At 37.2% G+C, this 16,464-nt stretch overlaps 1 protein-coding gene across 1 annotated transcript in view; it reads left to right on the top strand.

Annotated features, from left to right (window-relative positions):
* The window catches only part of GSTCD (glutathione S-transferase C-terminal domain containing), a 60,783-nt gene extending 51,636 nt beyond the window's left edge, over nucleotides 1-9,147 (top strand). Inside the window, exons 10-12 of the mRNA XM_027677096.1 lie at nucleotides 993-1,023; nucleotides 4,968-5,037; nucleotides 8,468-9,147. Of these exons, the coding sequence (XP_027532897.1) occupies nucleotides 993-1,023; nucleotides 4,968-5,037; nucleotides 8,468-8,604 (238 nt within the window). The 3' untranslated portion in view covers nucleotides 8,605-9,147. The remainder of the gene's footprint in view (nucleotides 1-992; nucleotides 1,024-4,967; nucleotides 5,038-8,467) is intronic.
* Nucleotides 9,148-16,464: the final 7,317 nt, after the last annotated feature.

Here is a 16,464-nt window from a genome sequence, read left to right as displayed (position 1 = left end):
AACATGCAGTCTGACAAGGAATCAATAAATCTAAAAAATCTTATGCATCCATGTTAAATATTTTTCATATTTTCATATTTTTCTGTAATACCCAAGTGTGCTGGCACAGAAGTATAGAGAGTAAATATTTAGAATTTGTCAGTTTGATAAGCTTTGGATTTAACAGTGTTTTCTTAGTCCATTTGATTCTTCCATCTCTTTGTGTGTGTCCATTTTTATTTTCTCTTGAAACACAATAAAACAAATAAGTTTTCTTAAGGAAGAGGCAATAAAATTTTAAGTCTTTTAAAACTAGCAGGCATATAGCTTTTCTCAGTTGGCTTGTTTTAAAATTGACTTTATAATGTCGGACTTTTGACCAGTTACTTTTTTGGACCACTAAGACTAGAAATGCTCCCTATGTTAGAAAAGTTTCGTTGCTATAGATGCTGCAAGAATATAAATTAGGGGTTTGTGTTTGATAAAATTTTGAATCTAACATCACAAGCCTCTGTAGAAAATTATTAACCCTATTTCGAGCTGTATTTTAGGGTTTGCTTTTTCTTTTTTTCCTTATGTTATATGATCATAAAACATAATAGTCTGCCCATATCCCCATAGTGTCTGTGTTCTGTAGTCAATTCCTTTGTAGAGGCCCCTTACTTTTGTGACACAAACAAAATATATACTTGTCTAGAGTATTATTAAGTATATATTAAGTATTTATATGACAATGAGGAAAGAACAGTAAATCTGTGTTAGTATTTATAGTGATTTAGAGAGAATATTTTTATGAATAACATAATAGGGAAAAAAAGACAACTTCAGGTGCACTTTTCCTTTTCTAGTGAACAGGAGCTGCAATGGGGTTTGGTATTTTTGAAAGCCTTTCTGTAGGATACAGATACTGCTACTTTGTTTAAAATGTGTTTAAGTATTAAATGATTGCTCCTACTTTCCACCTCTGCTGGTTTTAGATGTTAATTAAATTGGTCTATTTATTTTTTTTTCAGTCATCAGTTCAAAGAAATTTTGTCCTACAAGGTATGTAAAATGGCAGGCTGGGAAGGTTTATGTGCAGTTTCCTGTGTTTCACTGGGTCATCTTATCAAATGAAATATAGGTGGTTATCTTTTAATTGCAAGGAGTGGCATGTGTTATATGCAATGTTCGTTAATAGTGCAGATGTCATTGTGTTTTCTCTCCACCATCCATGTTTTAAGGCTTTTTTTCTTCAATAAAATTAAATAGTTTCTCTACAAAAACCCCCTTGTTTTATCATAATGTATAAGTGAGCCATTCCTAAAGTACTTCAGCATGTATCCATTAATGATTACAAGATGCCAATTTATTTAAGTCTTAAATAGAGCCATTATTTTCTAAAAATCATTAGATTTTTCCCTCTAATTTATGTCTAAAAGATTGGACATACCAAGTAGGAAAAGCTTGTACTGATCAGCAAGAATTTTATGCAGAATTGTTTTAAAAATGTTTTTCAAAATTGAAAGTATTCAAGTGCATTTTGACCCTGTGAAGGAGGGGTCTGTGGAGATAGTCCGAGAGAAATGTGGGAGAAAGAATCAATGAAGCACACAGATCTGACAGAGTGAAGATAACAGGGGAGTGAAAAAGGACAAGAGCAGAGAGGTGGACAGCAGAAAACTGGTACTGAACTGTTAAACTTTGTCATGAGCGTTTAGATGCACTTAATGTGGCATGGAAAGAAAATGTTTCCTTTTGAGAGAAGCAAGGTTATAGAGAAACTTTACTAAATTTACATGTCAAACCCTGGACAGAGGTCTTGGTGTTTACAATATAGAAATGAATTTTGGAGATGCAGAATAATTCTTTATAACAGAAATATGAAAGCAAAGGAAGGTATTTGTAATATCCAAATGTTTTTTTGGGACAGTGAGCAGTGCAAAGATGCTGTATGTGGCAGGAAAATGGAGATTATCCTTTTTAATCCTCAAATAAGAGGGAGTTTTAAAAATTAAGAAAATTTCCAGCCATTTTCTAAGGGAAATTCAGTTATCTGCTAATACACTAATCTTACATTCATGACAGTCTGGTTTATGTACACTTTGCTAATTTACATGGAAATAAATGCCCACAGATTGAGACGACAAAAGCTGCACAATGGATTTGGACCTGTCATTGTTTTTCCCCTTGTTTAAATTTATATGTTTCTAACACATAATCACAAAGAACTCAGATTTCAGTTCAGAAAAAATTCATTTACTAACATTATTAAAATAAACTAGTTAACAGTATATAGAGAGATGGTGACAGTATAAAGTCAGGGATGCCTAGATTAGAATAGTGTGTATAACTTCATTACAACTCAGTGAATTTTTTTCTTAATCTGTTAATCCATGGAGATTTAAATCACAGGGCTTGTCAACACTGTAGATTCCAGCATTTTATTATTTGTGTTGCAGAGGGCACAGGAGTCAAAGACAAGGCTAGAAAATATTGCTGCTCTTAATAATATGAGTCTATACAAATGGTCTAGGCTGGTTGGTGCCTCCAATAATCCTAGTTATAAATAACTTCTGTTATGCAGCTAGCTGTATGCATTTTTATATTTCATATTAATAAATTGTTACAGGTTATTGGCTAGCAGCCAGAGTTGCCATGTGTTAGCCAGACGTTGTGTGTGTCACCCCCTCCAGTTCCCATTTTAAATTAATTTCTCTTATCTTTTATTTTCGTGAGATCTAAAAAGACATCCAGCAGTCTGACATTTCCAAAACTTTTTTGATGAGAACATTATGCTGTAATTCATTATTTTATTGTTGCAAAGAATAAGGTATCTGTAGATTTCTACCATGATACATTTTGAGACTGTTTCTCAAGACGCAAGGAGAATTAGAAAGTAGAACTGTATAACTTTGCATATACTTTTCATTTGGAAATTTAATAGGAATTGAAGGTAAGGGTGTTCTAGTAAGCAAGTTACCTGTTTATGCACACCCAAAGTTTGGGCAGTTTATAATCTTCATTATTTAGAAATGCTTTTCTTCTTGTTTCTGAAAATTTAATGTGTGTCATGGGTAAACAATGTAGTCATAACATGCTCTAATTTATCTCTTTGAATCACCTCTCTAAGAAGCCAAGGCATTGGAGTCAGTCCAGATTTTCAGGTTAAGTGATAAGGCTTACCTTGGCTCTGGTCTGGTCCAAAGAGCTGGAACATTGATGTTGCAAAGAGCCAAGTTGTATTGGGTGCCTGAAGGCTGGTGAGGAGTTGTGTGCTAAGATGGATCTTTTCCCTCTCCTCTAAATCCCTGTTTTTCTCCCCAAGCTGCCTATCACTGCTGCTTCTTTCCTAGTAGTGGCTACATTGCCCATGGCTCTCTTTCTCCTTTGTTCTCCAGTACTCATGTCTGGGTTAACATTTTCAACTCTTTTGTACTACAAAAATAGCCACATTTGAATGGAACTGGGTGGGTGGAGTGCGTATAAGTCCTAAATGTATTATAACACGTTCTCATTTTGCTTCCATATCTTTTATGAAGCTGTGAGCTGGAAACCTTCATGCCAATGAGCTGTACTAGGGAACAAATATCCTTGCTTTAAGATACTGTAAATTTATTTAAATGAGTAATATTTGAGTATCAAATGGTGATAATATTTTATTTTATAATATGTAAGAAAATTTTTTGCGGTCAGGTGTCTATTAAATTTATGAGTTGGATGGAGTGTAGTGTGGGGTAGTTACCATCTTGATTTAATATGAAGCTTTTTAGTGGAATAGAAACTCTTGGATGTTTATGTCCCTCTAATAAAAGGCTGGAGTAAGTATTCTTACTTCAGAATACTGAAAGAACCTGAAGTGTCCTTAGGTGAAGTTGCTCTCTCCACCTGGTACAAGAACCAATTTTTTAATGTCATAATTTTATATCAGGCAAGAATTAAAAAAAAAAAAAGTTTTTGATACAAGACACATGCCTTTTTTTCAGAACTATACCTCTGGAAGTTTTGCTTTGGAGACCACTTTTTGTTGTTGTCCGTTTCTGTTTTTTCCCTGTGACATTGTAGGAGACTTGGGAATGTTGTACAATTCTAAGATGATTCTGATTTCTGTCCTGTACTTAATATTGCAGCTGTCCCAAAGAGCACAGCTGTCATCAGAGCATTCATTTCATTGCTACACCTGCAAGGCTTTTTCTTTCACCATCTGGCTAACTTGCATTCCTTGGCTTTGCTGGTCTTTGAGCAATCATTATGCTGACATAGGTGGTGGGATTTGAAGGCAAATGAGGATATGGGGTTCTACCCACTTGTGTAGTGATCTAAACAGGGAGTGAAATGCATCCTCCACTGCACCATCCCCCTGGGTGACAGGATAGGAAGAAATCAACAGCAGCTGTTGTAGAAGCCTTTGCAAAAACTTCTGGTGGAACAGGGATAGGTTGAAATTGCATTATGATAATTTTGATGGAGGAGACTTTCCTATTCACAGCCAGGTATTTTTTGCCTTCAGGATCTTTTGAGTTGATCTTGACTGTATTTGGCAGGGCAGAGGAAGTTTGACCATGAGGCTGTTTTTCTGGGATTCAAAATCACTGCTTGGAGAAGTGTGCAGTAGTTCAAATCACCTGTTTAGGAATTTTATCTTGGCTGCTTATTGATGCAGAGGTGCAGCCCTTTGATGACTGTGCTAAAAGAAGACTGTGTTGCTTATCAGTTATTGAAGGCAAAATTAGTCTGCAGTATGTCTTTGAAGAATGCTCTCTTGCATACACTGCATCCAATTCAAGTGCTAAAAAGAATTAGAAAGTTTAGCAAGGAACAAATACTGATGAGGAGAAATGAGATAGTGATTACAAAATCTTGATTTACACACATATTTGCAGAATAAAAATTGGGATTTGCACACAGATAAATTTTCTAGAAATACAGTCTTCAGTGTAATAGCACTTTTAATACTTTCAAACATTTAATTAGATTTTTCTTACTTTATCTTCTTTTTTTGTTTTTAGGAGCACATGATTCTTTGCAGATTTGCAGATCAGACAGCTGTTCAGCTTCCACCTGAACGCAGGCTAATTGGTATGAATTTCCCCAGCTGCTGTGTAAACCATATCAGTAATGATTTCACTTGATATATAAAGGAAGAAATAGACCTTTATGAATAGGGCATTAAGTTGCTGTCTTCACATAAAACTTGAAAAATTTTAGTTTTGTCACATTTCACTCTTACTCTTCCATTCTATGGTATAGAAACTCTTCTCTTATTTCAAAATCACCAATACGAGATAGTTTGCATTTTACGGATTTTTTTAAAATTTTATTTTTTTTTTTACTTGCTTGACCTTTTTTTCCCCCCCACCATTCTATGAAAAGCATGAGATCTTTGTAAAGTTCACTGATGTCCTGCTACTGCCAGTTCATCTTCCATTGAAACCACAGACTATTCGTAGTAGTGACTTTCAGTGTGCCCCCTTTATCCTGCTTTTAGTCACTGGGGATAACTCTCTTAGGAGGGTAGTCATCTAATGCCAGCTGCAAACAACAGGGGTAAGTTGCAGAGGTTGGGCTGGCTTTGGTCAGAAGGACAGCAAAATACAAGCTACTTCAAATATGTGGCATAAGCTTTGACTTACAAAAGCGTGGTGCTTGTTCTGATGGAAGCTATAAATGAGCTTCCAGGTCAGAAAAGACAGACGAGGCTCGGAACTCTAAGAACATAACTCTGCTTTCTTGGCTTAGAAGAAATACTTACAAACTACATTAAAGCAGTAGTAGCAAATAATCATAATGTTTTTAAAAAGCTTAATTTGAAGCAAGGTATTTCTTATGCTCACTGCACAAAAAGAAAGTTATACAGATTCTGTACACAAGCTGATGAGAAATTTTGTGGCTTCTTTTGTTATCATCACAGTATTTGAAAAAAAGAAATTAAAAAGGGCAGTGTTCAGTTACCAGTGTAGCACCCCACACTGTGGACTAAAAATTGAAATACGACCCAAATTAATTTTTTTTAAAATTTTTTGAAAGATTGTAATTTTTATCTGTTGACCACGTCTGAAACTGCAGGGTTTTTTTCCATAAATGTAACTTTCATGTGTTTTGTTCTGACAAAAAAACATAAATATAAATCTTATTCTCCTCTTCCCCTACATCATTGCTTTTTCTGTTTTCAAGAATGTTACTTTTTCTTAAAGTTCCCTGTAATACTACTCTGTTTCATTGAAGATGGTTCCTATTTCCCTGTTCTGCTTCAGCTTTGAAACTGGTTTTGTGGGAATCTTGTTTAGCAGTGTTTTTAAGTTTTCCTTGCAAACAATTGCATGAGATCATTGTTACAGCCATGGTGAGAATGTTTTTGGTAAATGCATGAGCAGGTATTGATAAAACTGTGTATTTCATTTAATGAGAGTATTCCTGAACAGGTGGAGGCTTTTTCTTCTCTTGTAAATGGCAAAATCACTTATTCTGCTACTTTTTTAATATTTTAGGATTATATTGTAAACTACATTTTAGCAATTACCACTGAATTTATGCAGCTTCAGAGAAGTGACAAATCATTTGCTTTAATTACCTGTAAGTTAAAATACAGCATTTGTCTGTGACTGTCATCGCTGAAACAACACATTTGAGGAGTTATCACTGATTTCTATAGTATCTGTGAAGGTAAAAATATGCAGTTGAACCCAGTTCTGCTACACACAGTAGTTCCCTTTTAAATGAACGAAGTTCTGTGTATCATTTGCGCTGGACATGTGGCTTTTACACACTATATGCAGCAGAGCAGACTGAATGGTTAAATGGCTTTGCTACAGCCCACCTGCTTACACAGAACTGCTCCATGCATTTCACACAGTCTTACTGAGAGCACCCAGGGAAGCTCAGTTGTGACAATCTGTGACTCAGGCCCCAGTTGTGATAATCCCAGCTGCCCTTTAGTGTGTACACATGGAATAATAAGGATGTTGCTGTCAGTGGCATGTGTACATGCCATTTTATTCAACCAGCCACAGAAGGTGATTTTCTATGAAGCCACAAATGCGGGAAGAATAGTGCCACAAACAGTAATTTGCAGAGTTGTGTCCTGGGTTTATAAACTGCTAATTTCTCCCTGCAACGCATAGATCCATACAGAACTGAGTTGCAAAGTTCTTTTTCAGGCCTTCCCTCAATATTTTGTCTCTAAATTGTCTCCTACCCAATTACTACCCCTCTCAGATTCCAAGCCACCAATAGAACAGAGTCCAAATGTCATAACATTGGTGAATTCAAAGTAGTGAAATTATTTTGTAACTAAGGAATTCAGCTGAGAAGATAGTTCTGGCCATCAGCTCACTGTGGAAGGACAGAATAGATTGGACTGAGTACTGTATTAAAGTGTGATGTGCACCAGCTGTTCTGAAATACAGGGATTCTGAGAAGCGTTTGTGCCACCCACCAAAACTTCTGCAGGCACCTAACCAGGGTGCATAACAGGGCTTATAATGGTGCAGGTACAAAAGCTCTGTATACACTCAGGGAAGAGGTAAGCAGTTCCAGAGGAGCTCCAGAGGAATATGCCAGACTCATATCCTGATGGTAAACATGATGTGGTTCTGTGTCTTCCCTTGGTCTCAGACCCCAAATATATTTAACTATACAATTTTGTCAGGAGCAGGAAAAGAGGTAGGATCATTGGCTTTGAGACCGACGGAGGATTGTGCCCTGTTCAGGACTTGAGACTGTATGACTATTAGTCATAAAACGTTTCAGGGAAGTGTTAAATCTTTCTTGCAATAGAGTTTCAAACTGCTGAAATACAATCTGACAAGTCAATTCGGTATTTCAGAACATAATAATCAATTATAATGAGTAAATAAGTAGAGACAAATGGTTCCATCATCTTGGCATGGCTGTATCGTAATACAAATGTCTAAGCTGAAAAAATCCATTTATCCTTCCTGTTTTTCTGCAGATAAATCTGAGATAAGCTTAATTTGCATTACCAATGTAGTATTCTTGTTTACAAGAATATGTCTCAAATCAATTAGACTGGATAACTTTTTTGTGTTGTCTTTTGTTGAAGTTCAATAATCAGAGATTTTCAGATTTTAGATGAAAGTACAGGAGGAAAACAGTTATGGTCATAAAGGGAGTAGAAGTCTGGAAATTCAGAGAGCTAGGGGGTAAACGAGGCATTTTTCTTCCTCCTGTGGCTTTTACATTAAAGTATGGATTTTTCTGTACATTTTGAGAAAGGCATGACTGTTTTTAAGCTTTCTCCATATATAAAGAGTTAATAATCTTCTCAAGATCTTTGCTAAATGAGGGTTACAAGTCACAGATGTGATTTGGAACTATTAAAGAGTGTCTATTTGAAGTAAAACAGATTAAGATGGTTTTTAAAGTAGATGTGGAACTTATTTTTAGATGGCTTACTGATGTGTTTTCCTAACATTAAATATTGAAGTGCACGTTTCTGATAACGTTTCTACATTCTGAGTTTCCATGGTCTCCCTTGCTCTCCTTTTAGGAAAACAGTGTATGGGGCTTGTGGATCTGGATCGGGCATGGGCTGCAGAAGAACAGAACTACTCTGTCCAAGTTATATCTATGGAGCCAGAGAGTTGTTCTCCAAAGAACAATATGTTTGTGGGCACCCCTACTTAGAGTGTGAAACTTGCATTCGATTTGAAATAGAACATAAATCTTCAGTGCATAATGACATCCAGCAGATAGAAGCAGAGCTGGGAACCAGACATCACGCATCTTGAACGCATTGCGCTCGGAAAAGGAAGCAGCCCAAAAAGTCTTAAAAAGCAAACTGCATGCAGAGCATCACAAATCAACTTGCGATGTGTCATTAAGCAACTTTTGGTTCTCTTCTGAGAAGTTTCTGGATCTAATGACTATGCATGGAATTATATCCATCTGTAAAGGTTTAGAAAAAAGTTGGTCTCATTGAAGGGAAGGTGGTTTCCTTTTCAGTAAAGCTGTTTCTTGGCTGCTTGAAAATTGCGTTCGTGGTCAAAACTGCATTTGGGTTTATAAGCAGAGCAGTTATCAGCCAGAAGTGCTGATCACTAGAGGAACAGGAAAGATCAGATTTATGGTGTTAGTGAAGAAGGATGTGGAACAGGTGGTGGCTAGACTTTGCTAAAGAATTCCATACTACTGTAGGAAGATTATTTTTAATAAAAGTTCATCAGATTACTTTGGGCCTCATTCTGTTTATTAAAAATGTATTCAAACTTGCCAGTCATTTTTTAACAAGATTTAAGTATTAAGTATTACACAAGAATTCTGTTAGCAGGTATTTGAAATTGTGTTTGAAGAAATCAAGTCCCTAGTTATCCATTGACCAGATAGTGGGAGCTAGTGATGATGTCAGCAAATGCGTACTTCATTATCACCTTTGCTAATTGACGTGCATTGCTTCCTATTTGTAAGAAACTCTGCTGTCAGAAGAAATTTTTAAGAATAGTTCCTGTGTCTATATACTCTATCTTCGTTGATTTTATATTCAGTTTAAAATTTGGTCAAAGTTGTGATTGTGGAACGATTTGAAAAGATCAGTCACAGTCATGTTACTCTAAAATGAAAATAAGCCTTCTGTGTTCAGTTTTCTACCCTAATTTAAAATCATCTGTTGACACTAACACCATGGAAAATAGCTCCTAATGACATTTTTGCTGCTAGTTTAAGGGTTTTACACTTTTATGAATTCTGCCATGTTTTAATTTAAATAATCGTAAGTTTGAAAACTGTGAACATAGCTTCAGTGCATGTGGCAAGCTGAATTACAAGCAATAGATAGAGGGAAAAAAGGATCCTGAAATATTTTATTCTTCATAGATACTTAGATATCTAAAAGATCTAAATGCTTGGGGTTTTTTTCATGTGAAAAACTGAAGGACGCTGCCCACTTATTTAGAAGCACAGAAGTGAGCAAGTAGGAGTGAATCCCTACCTTTAGCCTGAGTTCTGCAACTTTTTATAGTTACAGGAGTAACTGGAGGTTGGTATGGCAATGGTATAAATGGCAGGTATAAAATACATGGTGAAACCAATTATCTCCAGGGTTTTCTCTCATACTTGCCCAAAGAGAATTTGCTTTCTGAGATAGTGGTGTGTCAATCTGAACATGTTAAATTACTTTTCTGGAGTGAGAAAATGTTTCTTCATGACCTTTTTGTGCTGAAGGAAGAACTCATTAAGGTGAGATACCTGTTGGAAACTTTGATGCTGTTTACAGTAAGGATTTTCATACTGCTCTGCTCCAGGCAATGGGTAGCAATATCAATGTTTTAATTATGGTGATGTTAAATATTTGGCATGATCTGATGTTATGCAGTAATAAATGGCTTTCAGTAGAGCAAAGATCTGTGCTGTTACATGCTTCACAGTTTCTACAATACCTGTATCAATAGTCTATAATAGTTTTTGGATCGCCCTGAAAAGAAGGAATGTGGGATGTGCCACAGGGAGCATGTGTGCTACTGAATAATGGATAAAAATTTCAGTATTTCTTAGAAACAGAGTTGGAAAAGGAGCCTTATTTGAAGAAATAGTCTAAGAGGTTATTAGGTGCTTTGGATGGTCAAGAAAAATAATTAGTCACACAAGAATCCAAATACTAATCTCTGTGTCATGTGGTAGATTTTTTTCCCCATTTTTTAAAGTACCTGTTTTTATGTTGATGACAGTTTCCCACAGGTGTTTCTTATTTGTGACTTAAGTAAATTATTTTATATTTGCTGCCCCACATAGAAATAGGCTTCACAGGAGGAAAAGGTTTATAGAAGCAAGGGAGTAAAAGTAGAGCTGCATTTATATGCATCATGACATCCCATTTTTCTTGGATAAGACAAACTATAGAAAGTGAGTTTGTGACATTTTTTTTTTCCCCTAGAGATTGGGAATATTTTGGTGGCATCTCACAGTATCCGTCATCTTGATGGCTTACAGGGTTAGTGAGACTACATTCCATTTGAAATACTGCTTTGTGACCTTGTTGCTATTGGCATCAATGGGCTCTGGTTTCTTCTCAGAACAGAATCCTCCTTATATCTAAGGATGGAGCTATATTAGTATGAATAATAAAGAATGATACTTGAGATGAAATGATGTTTATTGAAAACTGAAGAGGAGCAGATAAAAAAAGCATAAAAAAGCGGAAGATAATTGCAACAACTGATAATACCTAATTTACCACAGATTAAATTGCTACTCTGTGCCATGTACTTTTCTCTAGAAATGTGAACACAATTTTTAGGTATGTTACTTTGCTCTATGTTTCTGTATACATAAATGGTAAGGAATTAATAGAGCCTAGAATTTCCCCAAACAAGGTGACTAGGCAGTGTGGTCCTGGTGAGTGAACAGCTGTTGTTCTTCTAGCTGCTTGTTATGCAAGGAGCTAGTTTGATGTACAAGGTGCATACCTAAATACTATTTGTGTTTGTTTTGTGTCGGGCCCCACTGGGACCAGCTATAGGATGAACAAAATGTTGTCCTAGCACAGTCATAATTTTCAATCATTTTGACAGTCTTCTTCTATGTTACCCTTGTAGCCTGTAATGCTGGAAAAAGTAAGCTTATAACAGGAAACAGATGACCAAACTGAACTGAGCTCCTCTGTCTGTTAAAGTGAGTTGTCTGTGTGTACATGTATCTTTTTTTTTGGTTTTTCATTTTTGTCTTTAGTGTGTTAATGATCTGCTTCCTTAGTCCTGTTGCCATATTTAGGCAGGGGTAGTAATAAACAAGGGACATTCCTAGAAGATAAATTACAAGTTGTCAAAATTACTCAATGATCATTCTTAGAAAGACACATACGAAATGATTTATTCATAGGATGGCCATAAATTTTAGACTGATGTTTTCCATTCCTCATTATTGCTTGACTTTTAGCTACCTGGTGGATGCAATGACGATAAGCAGAAATGTTGTTTTAAATAGCTGTATTCCTAGATGACATGATGTGCCAGGTATTCTCATTGAAAAGAACAATTAAAAAACCCTTTAGATCAAGTAAATTTGAGCTTTAAGTAACCTGCAATGAAATGGCATACAGCTGATTTTATAATAGGTTTAAATAGATGGTAGTTTGGCTAGACACCAGCTGCGGCTATTTTCTTTAAGATTTTGATTTAGCGTTAGTAATTTACCCTTTCAATGAATATATATATAATTTGAAAAAAGTATTGAGCTAGAAAAGCATTGATTAGCAAAAAGTAACTGAACAGTTGTTGTTTTCAGTCTTAGTGCTCAGTTGTCAGCACAAAGAAAAACACATTTTCCTTTAAGCCAGATACTATTTTCAGTGTTTTTGTCTGGGAGCATTTTCCTATCATAACAAATTCCTGATGTACAGTCTCAGTCTAAGTTCCCATGATTTTATTACCATTCTTTTCTAACAAAAGGAAAACCTAGGTATCATACATTTACCTCTCTATATGTCTGGTATTACTTACATGCCTCTAATAAAATAAAGACAACCTCTGAACTTTCCATGCTCAGACTTGCACTTAAACTACCTGGCTGTCATGGTTTCAGTTCAGTAGCTTATGCTTAGCAAGTTTCAGCTTATTACAATTATCATAAAAAGAAATTCAGCTTTCTACATTAATATATTAAGATTCTACACAAAGAATAAAACTGAAACCAAAATAATTTTCTCTTTGCTTATAGCTTTTATTTAATGAAAAATTGAATGAAATATCCTGCTCTGCAGTCTTCTCCTCAAAGTGAATTTAAGAAAATACCTGTATTTTTGAAATAGGTAGGGGTATTGAGGATAGTTTTATACTAAACCATCAGGTCAATTAAAAAAATAAAAGGAGAGGAGTTAACATTATCCCAGTATTAGCCTCTAAAAAGCTGATCAAAAGTTGCAACTTCCCTTGGTTTCTGTCTCACTTGCTGTATTTCAGGCCTTAAATGTGTTTTCCTGGACATGAAACCTGCAGAGCAGAACAGGAGTGAGCCTTCCTGAACCTTGGTAAGCTGCTGTCCCTGTCCCCATCACAGGCATGTGTCATGCCGTGCAAACGTGATGCCTTTTCACTTGCATTTTTTTCCCCGTGGGAATAATGTTACTCATTTTCACTTAGAAAACACAGACGCCAAGTATTAACACTACCTGAGGGAGCAGCTGGAAGCAGCACCTGTCAAAAGCGAAGGAATACGGCAATAGGACAATAACAATTTTCACCTGACAGGCTGTAGTTACTCAGTGAGACCCATCATCATCCCGTGCCAAGGACCAGGGACTGAGATGTACTGAAATACCACCCAGACCCCCAGCAAACCACTCCTTCCAGTGCTAAGCCTTCCTACTCCTCAGCTGGCAGCCAAGCCTGGGCAACTGGAGGAGACTCAAGCATATCCAGGTTTTTGGAGGATGGAAGATGCTGCAAAGCCTCCATCCTTTGCCAAGAGAAGTACTTAGGAAGGTATTAAGGAAGGTACAAAGCAGCCCCAGCAAAAAGAAACCTACCTGGGTTTTAGTTCTGCAGAACAAGCCACTCACTACTGACTACCACCAGGGGAGGTCAGAAATGTTTTTACTTTGAACAGCCTTAATATATATTTCTCTAATAGACCACCCACCAGCACTTCCTTATGAAGATTTTGGAAAACATACTCTGAAGTCACAGCCATTGCTATAGTCAAGCAAAGGCACATATTGACACATGAAGTGAAATGCAATCCTCAGTGAGACTAGTACAAATTATTATTTGTCAATAATAACATCTTTTTAGGGCTTCTTTTGATAATCCTTTTAGTAATCCTCTCCTATTTCTGTGTATATGTAGAGGGGCATTTCCCCATGGTGGATTTAGAGGGACTGGTCTGCCAGGTTGCTCTGGGGAGTGCAATCCTGTTCCTGTGCTGAGGCGTGTGGAGAGCCGGGTGTCTCACACCCCCCATCAATAACCAGCCACATGTCCCTGGTGGCCCACGAGGACAATCAGAACCTCTTTCACTTGGGTGCCTGTGGTAGAGAAACCAACTTACCTGTGGGCAGGAGCCCTGAGGGCAACCACAGCCATGGTGATGGGGCTGAAGAACTCGTCTGGTTACTGGACCTCTGCCGCCTTGTGGAGTGCAGTTGTTTGTCTACCCACAGCTCAAAATCAGCATCTGTTATAATTAACCTTTTCTTTTTGGAAGTTAATAAACTTCTTCCTTCCTGTGATGGAAAGGCAGAGGGTTGTTTCAGAGGTCTTGCACCTTGCTTCAAAACTGCCCGCATGGGAGGACATAAAACAGGTATGTGGCCTTTACAGCTTCCCTGGCATTTGCAGAGAATGGGCAGGTTTCTCTCCCTCCCACAACTGAGTGATGAATATTTTCAATAGCAGGTTTAATTAAAAAGTGTTGGGCCTTAACATAAAGGTCTCTCAGCCCCCTGCTGTGATTGTCTAGCAGCGATGAGGGAGATCAAGCCCAATAGCCTTCAAATGTTTGACTTACTAAAAGGTGCCCCTCCTTTTCCTCAGTGTTCCCTCTTCCCTTACCCCTGAGGGGACATTCCTGCTAAAAGCCTTCCAGTCCCACCCCAAAACACAAGTGGTGCTGAGTCCACTCAGACAACCTCGGCTGTACCTGGAGCGTGAGTGGACAGGCTCCTTGTTTTAACATGTGGGATGTTTCATAGTCCAGTAAATCCACTTGTACTTTATCTCAGCTTAAATGCTTTTGCTTTCCAAAAATGTTGCGTCCAAAGGGCAGAAGTTTAGATTACAAAATTCCTAAAGGAGATGTAAGGCTTGATATAAAAATGCTAAGATGCTAAATTAATTCCAAATAAATATTTAATATATGAATAATTAATTACCTCGTACCAGTTTCAAAGCACTGAATATGAGAAATGAAGTATGCAAATACAATGACGGAAACCTTTGCTTCAGTTCCCAGACACAGGGTTCAGGAAAATGGGAAAGTCATCCTTACCCATTCTTAAACTCTCAACATGTTGCCAATTACCTAAAAGCAAGAGTTGTCGTAACAGAAATTTTTGTAAGAAATGATCCTCCTCATGTAGAGCATGAGCTGAAAATATCCTCACACCATCCACAGCGTTAGATAAATTTTCGCCATCCTCCCCACACCTGAGAACACCCATGGGACCAGGGGCTGAGGAGCATCCCTGCATCCAGCAGGGCTGAGACAGGGTCACTGCCTCTCTCAGGAGCCCCAGCTGATCCCTCTGAATGCAGGTCCAGTGGCAGACTGGCTAGAAGGCAAACAGAATTTTAATTTGACTTTTTTTCTTGTCTCACCTTTCATAGCAGAGCAGGGCCCTGGTAGGAAGGTGCTGTCCCCAGGAGCAGAGCAAACCTCCTCCTAGCCCTGTTGTGAAATGCTGGCAGAGGAATAGTTGAACACCTGAAAACATCAAGACCTCAGAGACTTGAAATAAGGATCTAAACTGTTGGATTTTCAACAGTTTAAAAAAAAATGATTTAATTTTAATTACTGTTTACTAGGGTAAAAGCAGTCTTGTAAGAGTTTTCAGCAACAGACTAATAAACATGAAGGAGGAAGGCCAAGGAAGGGTTTGAGTTTCTTTTTAGGGGGTGTTTGCGTCAACCCCATGTGGTCATGTCTTCTGCAGTTGATGCCTCCCTATTGCCCTTGAGACTGCCAGCACTTGCCCAGCCTGCAGGACAGAACTCAGTTATGAAAAATATCATCCAATTTATATATGAGCATTTCTTTTTCTCTGGACAGACTCAGATGGATCTTGGGGGATAGGCTGTGTAAAGACTCGTTTCTTTGTATATATAGTTCTTCCTGTATGTAGTTCTATTTTTCTTTAATTTAATTATAAATAAAGTATTGATTAATTTAAGTATAGTAAAGTCTACGTTAGACTCTGCTGGTAGACAGAGATGTCTTTTCACAGGTGGAAATAACACTCCTGGTTTGACCAATCAAAAGCACTCGTTCTCTTCACCACAGTGTAGTCATTGATTTTGGGGGAAAGGTGCTAAAGGCATAAGCTTCGTAGTTCTTGTGGCCAGTGTGTGTTGTATGGGAGAAAAGAAACAGGCGCTGCTTGGGGTGAGAGGCCTTCTATTTCTCAGGATGCACTCAGGTGGATATTTTGGTGAAAATGTCATGTTTTCAGTGCCCAGAAGATTGAAAGAGCAACAGGTTGTGCACACATCCAAAGAAAAATATTTTCTTTGAGAATAACTGATATGCAAACAAGCTGCTGCATTTAGTGTTGTAATGTTTTGTTTACCATTATAATTAGAATTTGGAGGATTTTGAAGGAATGTATTTTTGAATGTATGAAGTTAGTTGGAGCTGTTAGCACTACAACTGTGTTGTAGCTCCAGCTCCTTCAATTATACCAATATAATTCTCAGTTATATTAAAGTGAAATTAATCACTTTCGTTATATGAAAGTAATAAAGAGGAAAAGGCACATCCAAGGTAAAAAATACAACAGTAAATTCATCTGTGCCATGAAACAGAAAACTCAAAACTTAGCTTCCCTTATCTCCAGCATTG

The sequence above is a fragment of the Neopelma chrysocephalum genome, unplaced genomic scaffold, assembly GCF_003984885.1.
Source record: "Neopelma chrysocephalum unplaced genomic scaffold, ASM398488v2 Primary Assembly neopelma1_42b, whole genome shotgun sequence".
Lineage (NCBI taxonomy): Eukaryota > Metazoa > Chordata > Aves > Passeriformes > Pipridae > Neopelma > Neopelma chrysocephalum.
This window is presented reverse-complemented; position numbering and strand designations above follow the sequence as displayed.